The following is a 10063-nucleotide window of genomic DNA, read 5'->3' on the forward strand; positions in this document are numbered from 1 at the left end:
GGAGAGCCTGAAGGGAAACAGAGAGGGAGATGGGGTGTGTGTGTTTAGGATAGAAGAATGGAAATTGGGGGCAGAGAGGGTGTGTGTGTGTGTTGCTGTTTGGAAGGAGGGTGTGTCTGGTGGTAAGTGAGGAGGAGTGTGTGTATCATTGTGTCATTTTGTGGTGGAGACCATGGTTCGCCTTCCTGTAAGTTGTTAGGACTTGACTCTGCCATTGGAAAACAACAACAAGAGGGACGAGGAGTGTATGTGTGTGTGTGTGTGTGTGTGTGTGTGATTTAATGTGTTTCTCCAAAAGAAAAATACATTTTAAAGACAAGTGAATGTCTTCCTTGCTCTCTCGCTCCCCCTGAGTACCTGTGGTGTCCTGTGTCCTGTGTGGTGTGGCCCCTGAAGTGAACCAGGCAGTATTAACTATTCAGGAGAGCAGGGTTTCCCCATGACAACCTCCTTCGCTCTGCCGACTTCTGACTGACACTATCATCTCTCATATCTCTGGAAGATCTTCATGTATGTTTTTTTTTTTTTTTTTTTGTGCGGGTGTATGGGTTTGCGTCTATGTATTTGTATATGACTGATAGGAAGACAGTGTAAAGTTTCTCCTTTGTCTTGCTCATTGATCAGGTTGCTTTATTGCTGGAATTCAGCCAGTGTTTCTTTGGTATCAGTGGTTACACTTGAGTGTTTCATGGTGTGTGTGTGTGTGTGTGTGCACGAGTCATGCCTGCACTAGTAGAGCAATGAATGTTTAGGATACTTGGGTCAGTTTCAGGTTTCTTATTGAAGCAGAAATTCTGTCTCACTGAATACAAAGGTGGACTACTGGTGCTTGTACTTCACAGCCTGAGTGGTCTACATGTGGTACAGTTACCAAAGTCTAAGGTGCTGGCAACTCTGTCTTTTCAGGTCAGGGGTTTTCAACCCATGGTCTGCAGCCCCCGGGTGGTCTGTGAAGACATTGCATGTGGTCACTGACTATGTATTCAATAAAGAATATGAAGCGATCATCATGCCATGTTGAATTTTGGGTAAAGGCGCCATGTTTGGAACATACCACACATTATCAGTCATAGATACAGTATATACACTATATATATCTATAAGTTAATAAAAAAACTGGATTTATCTGCAGTGTTTGTGTTATCTGCTGACAGCTCCTAGCTAGCATTAGCTCCCTAAATGAGAGCTGGGCAGAGCTGAGATCAGTGTGAGACATTTTTCAGTCTGTTGCTCTTGTTGGCGGGATCTTTAGGTCTACCCCAAGTTCATTAGAGTCTGTTAAGGTTATCCATTCTGAATTACCAGCCTGTAAAGTCAGATCTAAATGATTTAAGCAATGTATGATGAATGTATCCAGATAAAAACCACACCTCCTCCCAAAATGGCACCCCTGTCCCAACATTCATCACGGCATGATGTACCTTCACATCCTGTATTGTGTAATTTCACTGTGGGAATTTTTAGTTTTATCTTTTAAAACATATTTCTGTGTTAATTATTTTTTGTGAATAATCAAATTCATGCAAATATATACATTTAGAAAAGCCAATGTGATATTCAGGATTAAAATAGTGCCCAACTGGCCTATGCACCACACAACACTGGTCCTCAGGTTTCTTCTTAGTCATAGTGGTGGTCTTTGGGTCACAGTCAGTTGAAAACCCCTGGTTTAGAGTGATCAGTTTTGATACTGTTTGATATTTTGTATCTTTTTCTAGTCCTGTAATTTCATAAAAATATTCCAAACAATCATGAAACAAAACTGTTTGCAAAGATCACTTTTGAAATGAAATGTGGGTTTGTGTGCATTCAGTGCACTTTGCATGTTCTTGCATGTTGCTTCAAAACCCAACATGTTGGCACCTTCTGTCAGAAACTTTCAGTCCTTGTGTACATTTACTTTATTTCTTCAGATGTTCTAACAGAAACACAATCCAATTTGACAGTTCAATGAATATATTAAAGCTAAATTAGATCAAATATCAAAAGTTATCGAATTCATGACCTTTTAAATTGTGTTTTAAACTGACAGGCCATGTCCTAGTCTTAAATCTGTTGCTACAGACATCCATTCCATTTCATCAGACAACCTCTTGTCTGCCATTCCTGTTGGTTGGTTCTGATGATGTATTCATCTATGGAGAACAAAAACTCAGGGAAAACCAGAGCTATCTGCATGTGTTGTTTGACTGGAACACCTGGCAGGCAACACACACGCACACTTTGTTGTTAATAGATGGTATAAATGGAACCGCCAGTCTTTCAACTAGCAGCCTTTCTGGGATTGAAACTGCAATCACAATTCTGCCCTTTCTAACGTTGATCCTCCTAACCTATGTTCTTTGTGTGTTGTAGTTCCCAGAATGTGGCTTCTATGGCATTTATGACAAGATTTTGCTGTTCAAGCATGATACATCCAGCAACAACATCCTGCAGCTGGTTAAAGCTGCTAGTGACATCCAGGAGGGAGATCTGGTGGAAGTGGTGCTTTCTGGTAAGTAACCAGCTCTATCTCTTGTCTTTTATGGCCTGTGCTGTTCCCCGACACGAGATAGCTTTATTAATATCTAAATTACCTTCTCCCTCTGCTATCTCATTAGTGTTGTTACTCTGAATCACAACTCTTGAAAATCCATCCTTATCTGCTCATTTTATTACAGGTAATATCTTACATTGGCCTTCTTTCATTGTTTTAAACTCTAAAGCTCCATTGCCAGGAACAAACCTCATCAGTTTTTCCATCCCATTCCCCCTGTATCCATTTAACCATTCTTTATTTTCCAGTTAGTGTGACTGGATCTTGAAATTGACTGTGACTGCACACTATGCCTGTTATCTCTCTTAGCGGCAGCCACATCTGAAGATTTCCAGATTCGGCCTCATGCGCTCAATGTGCATTCATACCGGGCCCCGGCCTTCTGTGACCACTGTGGAGAGATGTTATTTGGACTGGTCAGACAAGGACTCAAGTGTGATGGTGAGAAAAACACTGGGATGAAGTGTGCCTAGCAGAGACACTCTGATGTGGTCCACAAGTTTCTCTGAGAAATTAACTGTTAACACTCACCAATTCTGCTCCATCTCTTCCACCCACCTGCTCCCTGGTTCTTTGATCCATGCCGCCCCCTTCAGGATGTGGCCTAAACTACCACAAGCGCTGTGCATTCAGCATCCCGAACAACTGCAGTGGAGCTAGAAAGCGGCGTCTGTCCACCACCTCTCTGAGCAGCAGCCAGTCCCTGCGTCTCTCCACCACTGAGTCAGTGTACAGTATAGGGATGGCCTCCACTTGGACAGAAGAGGCCGCTCTCATCCGCTCACACACACAAATGGTACTGGTGGAATCATGCACACAATACTACGGTCAGGTTTTGACTATTGAAGTTAAGGAAGCTTTCCAGTGGACCAGATGTATTTGACCACATCTGACAACTTTGCATCAAGTTACTGGCACAGATTGGCTAAAGACACTTTAATTCAGTTTAATTACTGAATTAGAAGGTTTTTAGGTCGACTCTGAAAAATATATAACATACTTGTGACAACAATGAGAAAACACTTTTGGTAACATTTTATATTACAGGTCTGTAAATTCTAGCTTATTTCTAAATGATTTCCTAAGAAGTTTCCTGGAAGGAACCATATGATTTGGTACTAATTACAGATACAATTAGAGAATGTTCGGGTGGTGCACTCCCAGTTATTTCTAAATCAAAAGCTAACACAAACTTGAGGCTTTCCTCAGAGGACAGATGGTGATATAGACATGCTAAAGTTAAATTTGCCTACAAACAATCATCCAATTCAGCATGAATGAAAAATACCATTCAAATCATACATAAACAGTAAATATTAACTGCGCTTTACACTGAGTAATTTCTTCCATGGAAATTTATCTGGAAGCCAATAAAAAACTCAACACAACACAGTGGACTAAGAAAAGTGTCAGCCTTAGAATTTAGTCTCTAATTTGCTGTAATTAACACTAAAATATATGATTCTTTGAAGAAACTTCAAGAAATTATTAGAAAATAGGGGACCTGTAAAATAAAGTGTTACCAGTGACTTTCATCATCCTGGTTATACAAGATAACCTGCAGATGTTCCTGCTTTGTGAACAGTTTTCACTGGGACGTCTTTCTACCCAGCTCATATGGGGTATTACAACTGATAGCTGGAAACCTCTGCAAACAAAATCAGATTTACCTGCCTGACTGCATTCTAATAGAAGATGTATGTAGCTGCTGTAATTTAGGCTTTAAAGTAAACTGATGAGCTCAGTCAATGCAAAAACCAGCAGCTGACTGATGCCCCCTGGTAATTCCAATTACGAAAGAGAAGATGTAGGGAAGCCATTTTAATGCAAGAGAAAACATGAAGTTAAAGCTGCTATAATGAGCATTTTACAGTAACATTCCTACTGTCAATGTGAAAACAATTTGACATTGCTATTCACTAGCTGCTGAACATAGTGGAGGACTTAGCAGCTAAAGAGCCAGATATTTTCTCTCAGGAGTTGGTAGAGACTAAAGCAGAGCAAAAAGAGAGTAAAGATTGGACTTAAACATTACTCCAAATAAATGCTAATATTGCTCTGTAATTGTGGAATGTGTAACTGTGCGGGTTTAATGCCGGGAAATTTATAAATCGATGCTTTAATAATGAAATAGTTTGGTACTTGTTTACCTTGTTGCCAAAGGTAAATAATAGTATTTTTTTCACATGTACACAGACACACAGTCTATTTCAATCTTTGTTTACTCTCTATTCTGCTAGCCCCGGACACCTAGTGATGCCCGGCGTTTCTACACGGGCCGGCCAGTTCATCTCGACAAGATCCTGATGAGCAAGGTGAAGGTGCCCCACACGTTCGCCATCCACTCGTACACACGACCAACAGTGTGCCAGTTCTGCAAGCGGCTTCTTCGAGGACTGTTCAGGCAGGGCCTACAGTGCAAAGGTCAGTACAGAAAAAGAACGATGCTCTTTGCTGGAAGTCTAGAGTGATGCAGAAGAGTTACACAAATTCAGAATCCATTTAATATCACCACAATGAATTGTGTTTTATTCTTCTCAGACTGTAAGTTCAACTGCCATAAACGCTGTGCATATAAAGTCCCTAATGACTGCCTCGGCGAGACCACTGGAGGTAATAGAAAATAAACATATATCCCCTTTCTAATGTGTTTATGACTAATATAACCCTGTATGCATTAGATAAAAGTAATCCATGAAAGTAGATTATTTCTCATCTGCATTTGCCCACTGCTAGGTTTAACCTTTTAATAACCATATATACAGTATACTGTATATCACATTACCTAACAAGACTGAAATTCACTGGCTCTTATGTTTTTATCCTCTCAGACAACAGAAGTAACTGTGGTAAGTATCATTGCTGCTCAGCACTGATGCATGTAGAGCTGTTCTGTCCCTCTGTAGCTTCCTCATAGTGTCCTTGTACTAAGTCATTGCAGCAGCAAATAGTGGTACAGTATCGTTTTAAATCAAGCTGCACTCGAGTCATTCTCTTGTTTATTTGCCCCAGACATGATGAGCACCAGTACAGACACTGAGGTGTCCATGGACTATAGTTCTGAGTATGACACCTCAGACAAGTCATCAACAGATGACTCAGATGAATCCTGCAGCATCCCTGGGTCCTTCTCTCCAGAGAACAACCAGGACGGAACCAGCGGAGACCAGAGGTCTGAGAAAAACTTTGCAGTTTAGAAAGAAACTGCAAACAAGTCCCTGAAGGACTGTTGTAGGAATAGCATAAACTCACACTCACATTTTGTTTCCTCTAGTGCTAACATTCCATTAATGAGGGTGGTGCAGTCGGTGAGACAGACAACCCGTAGATCCAGTACGGCTATCAAAGAAGGATGGATGGTTCATTACAGCAATAAGGACACACTGGTAAAAACATTACCCATAACTTTCTTGCCTCAGTCTTTCTGGGTAATTCAGTCTGTGATTCTCCTGCAAAGTATCTCTGTCATTGTTGTAGCGGCTGAACACAAAACAAGCTTCTGATCAACAGGCTATTTTCTCTGTCCACCAGCTCCTCTTGCTGCAGTTTCCATCTAGATCTGGTCTCTGGCTGCACTTTGCTTCTTTTTTCTTTTCTGTTTGTGTGTGTTTCTTAGCATGCAAGTGTGTGTGTGTGTGTGTGTGTGTGTGTGTTCCAGAAAGAATAGCTGAAGATTGATGATGAGGCTAACTCTCCCATAAACCCCAAAACAATAGTATTCATCCAATAAGTGGTGAATTCAAGCTAAAAACCAATTTTATGCCTTTTCTTTCTCTGTTCTCTGTATTTGACCTCAAAGAAACTTTTGTTCTTAGGCTTTCCTGTGGCTGCATTAACAACCTCCTCTTCACTTGTGTCTCTTCCCTTTCTTTCCACCTTCTCATCCTGCAGCTTGCACTCCTGCTTATCCTTCTTCTCAGCTGGCGATGCTCCTCTTCCGCTTGACATCACCAGGCACTTGAAATGAATCCATGTTGACCCTTTAACTTAACCCCTGTTCCATGCTCCATCGCTCACACTCTCTCCTCTCCCCACACTTCAATGTCCTACCTTCCACCCCACCCCAACCTACTCAAACCCCCAACAGAGAAAGAGGCACTACTGGCGTCTGGACTGTAAGTGCATCATCCTTTTCCAGAACAACACCTCCAACAAATACTACAAGGTAAGTGTGGATTACTTCATGACAAGCCATCATCTCAAGCCATCAACCCTTTTTTAAATCAATGCATCACTGTTCCATCCTCTTGCAGGAGATTCCTCTGTCTGAGATTCTGGAGGTTCGTCCTGCTGGCAACTTCAATCTTGTCCCCCCGGGCACAAATCCCCACTGCTTTGAGCTCATCACAGGCAATATGTGCTACTTTGTAGGGGAGGATCCAAACACCCTCCCCTCTCCTTTGACCAACAGCCCCCAGACTCTACCACAGGCGCCTCCCTCACCCAGCCAAGTGGCGCCCAACAGTGGCATTGGGCGTGAGGTGGCCAAGGCCTGGGAGAGCGTCATTCGCCAGGCCCTCATGCCAGTCATCTTTCAGGACGCACCGCCAGCTGAGGGGAATACAACTCACAGTACGTTGAGAGCAGCCAAGTGTATTTATTATATTCAGGAACTGGTGCATTGCAGGCTGAGTTTTATGGATTCTTAGGGTAAGCTCAGTTGTTCTTTCACAAGTTTTATATGTCACTCCGAGGCTGAGCAAAGTTCACTTTTTTGGTGTTAGAGAAAAATGCAGTTAACGGAGAGATATTAGTTGTAGGTGGATGCTTATTAAATTATAGACAGTTTAGAACACTCACCGTAATGTTATGTAACCTGTATGTTGTTGTTTCAGGACAAGCCTCTGTCAGCATATCTGTTTCCAACAGTCAAATTCAAGAGAATGTGGTATGACCTTTTACCAAGTTCCATCAAGTACCTAAAAAGAATTATACATTAAAGTAGATGATGACAGCTTAAACTATTGCTTTCCCACAGGATATTGGTACAGTGTACCAGATTTTTGCTGATGAGGTGTTGGGATCTGGGCAATTTGGAGTAGTGTATGGAGGTATGTAGATCTATGTTCAGTGATGCTCGTTGTCATTCGAACGCATTGTTTTCAGGTGTAAGTCACTGCAAAGCGCTAACACCTCATTTCTTCATCAGGAAAGCACAGGAAGACAGGGAGGGATGTAGCTGTCAAAGTCATCGACAAGCTTCGCTTTCCCACCAAGCAGGAGAGCCAGCTGAGGAATGAGGTGGCCATACTGCAGGTACACGCAGGCATACATTTCACTGCAGCTGCTTTGCTCTGTAGCGGATATTGGTGGTTTGAATTATACTGACACATAGATGTAAAATGCTGGAGTTCATTCCAGTGCTCTTCATAGTGGTGCTGATAGGGTTTGTACCTTTGGACTGTGAGTCTCAGTGTCCAAACATCCCAATATAATAAGAGTTAAGAACAATTTATAACAGGAAGTACATAAAAGAGTTTCCTCTGTGGTTACTTCTTAGGAACAAATGATTCAGTGTCTGACCTTTTGTGAAAAGAAAGGAAAACCCCTGAGTTTTAGTGTTTTAAACAGACAGTTGTATCAAAGCACTGAGATGATCAGTCTGGGAAACACACACCTGAGATGTACGGTTTTATAGTTGGATTTTTTTTCTTTAAAGGTCAGAGTTATCTGATAACTGCCATCTAAAGCTGCAGCTCATGTTCCCAGTGATGAGTCATTTAGATTTATTTGCATTAATTATTTGACTTAAAACAAGTAACAATTCAATTTTTTTTTTCTCAAGCTATTGCAGTACTACTCAGACCAGGCGTCATTACTCAGCTTATACTTTTCTCTTACGGTCCTGAATTCCAGGTCAGAATTTGTTTTTAAATGAGAGATTTCAGTATTTGTCTTTTAATAACGTTGCAAACATGTTTTCATGTTTAAACATAAAACAGTATGATCCAAATAGCATTTTGGCTTTAGTATGGTAATGACAGTGTCACACACCAAGCATGTCATGTATTGTAAGAATGGGGATGATGCCGTAACGAGCTGTAGAAAGGATTGTGTTGTGTCTACTGTGTTTTTTAAATTAAGAAACAGACATGCATTTCTTTTATTGAACAGCCAGGTTTCTTTGATTTAGGATCATACTTTAATATACAGTATGTTGTGCACCAGCAGGTGGAGATAGAGGTGTGGTAATCGATCTCAATGTGTTTACAACAGTTACTCACTTGGCCTGTCAGACTAAAAAGGCACCACCACATCCACCAGGTCTCATGTGAAATGAGACCTCTAAATTATACCAGTGATAAAAATGCCTTCTGGAAAACATTTTGTGGCAATTTTACGACCATAACTACACGATATTCAATGTTCTCTCCTCCTGCTGTGTCTCGCATTCCTTTCCTGTGGTTTGCTGACACTTTCCATCTCTGTTGCTCTTTCTTCTCCCTTTCACATTCTGTCATGTGGTTCCTGTCTTTTGTACAATTTAATCTGATTTATTATTCTTATTGTCACTTCCACTGCATCTCTCCTCTTATGCATGCTATTCAAACATATCCTTGTCATCCATCCTCTTCTTCCCTCCTCCTTCTTGTTAATCTCTCTCTCCCAGAGTTTACGCCACCTGGGCATTGTGAACCTGGAGTGTATGTTTGAGACCCCAGAGAAAGTGTTTGTGGTGATGGAGAAGCTACATGGTGACATGCTGGAGATGATCCTCTCCAGTGAGAAAGGCAGATTGCCTGAGAGGCTCACTAAGTTCCTCATCACCCAGGTGCGTATGTGCCCTAGCAAAAATTGGTTTTATTGTGCGTAGAGAGACACAGTGTGCTGCAACACCAAAACCGCTGCTGCTCCTGTCATGTTTGCGAGACACCTATTACCAACAATGACATCCTGGTGCTGCAGTGTCTTCCTGCCTGCCTGAGTGGTCATAGTGGTGCATATTTAATACATCATAGTATTTGAATGTGTATATGTTTTTATTTGGCTTTTTGGTTACATTCAACTAATTCACATCTTTTGTTTGTGTGGGTGTGCATGTGCATATTTCTGTGGACAGATTCTTGCAGCTCTGAGACATCTGCACTTTAAGAACATTGTTCACTGTGATTTGAAACCTGAGAATGTGCTGCTTGCCTCTGCTGATCCCTTCCCCCAGGTATACACACACACACACACACACACACACACACACACCTACAGACATACTCATATACAAACAGAAAACCCATTTCTCACATATGGCAGTTACACTTTTCACACCCTAGAATGAGCAAAGCACTTGAAGTGTAGTTGTTCAGCCTCTTTCATAGATATTTACTGTTCTCAAATGCCGATTTGTCATTTCACCACTTCCTTTATTTCACACTCATATATCCCCAAATTCTATCTGACTGCCTGCTCACTGTTTGCCTCTCTCAGGTGAAGCTGTGTGACTTTGGCTTTGCCCGTATCATTGGTGAGAAGTCCTTCCGTCGCTCAGTAGTTGGCACCCCTGCCTACCTGGCCCCAGAAGTTCTGCTGAAC

The 10063-nt window shown here is 41.6% G+C and overlaps 1 protein-coding gene across 1 annotated transcript in view; it reads left to right on the forward strand.

Moving 5' to 3' along the window:
* Positions 1-10063, forward strand: part of prkd2 (protein kinase D2) — a 31335-nt gene that overhangs the window by 18820 nt on the left and 2452 nt on the right. Inside the window, 16 exon segments of the mRNA XM_020623203.1 lie at positions 2356-2494; positions 2846-2977; positions 3133-3332; positions 4777-4960; positions 5078-5149; positions 5368-5385; positions 5549-5708; positions 5811-5922; positions 6624-6701; positions 6790-7108; positions 7372-7424; positions 7515-7587; positions 7686-7792; positions 9147-9308; positions 9597-9695; positions 9959-10062. Coding sequence (XP_020478859.1) covers positions 2356-2494; positions 2846-2977; positions 3133-3332; positions 4777-4960; positions 5078-5149; positions 5368-5385; positions 5549-5708; positions 5811-5922; positions 6624-6701; positions 6790-7108; positions 7372-7424; positions 7515-7587; positions 7686-7792; positions 9147-9308; positions 9597-9695; positions 9959-10062 — 2012 coding nt within the window.

The sequence above is a fragment of the Monopterus albus genome, unplaced genomic scaffold (assembly GCF_001952655.1).
Source record: "Monopterus albus unplaced genomic scaffold, M_albus_1.0 scaffold293.1, whole genome shotgun sequence".
NCBI classification, from domain to species: domain Eukaryota; kingdom Metazoa; phylum Chordata; class Actinopteri; order Synbranchiformes; family Synbranchidae; genus Monopterus; species Monopterus albus.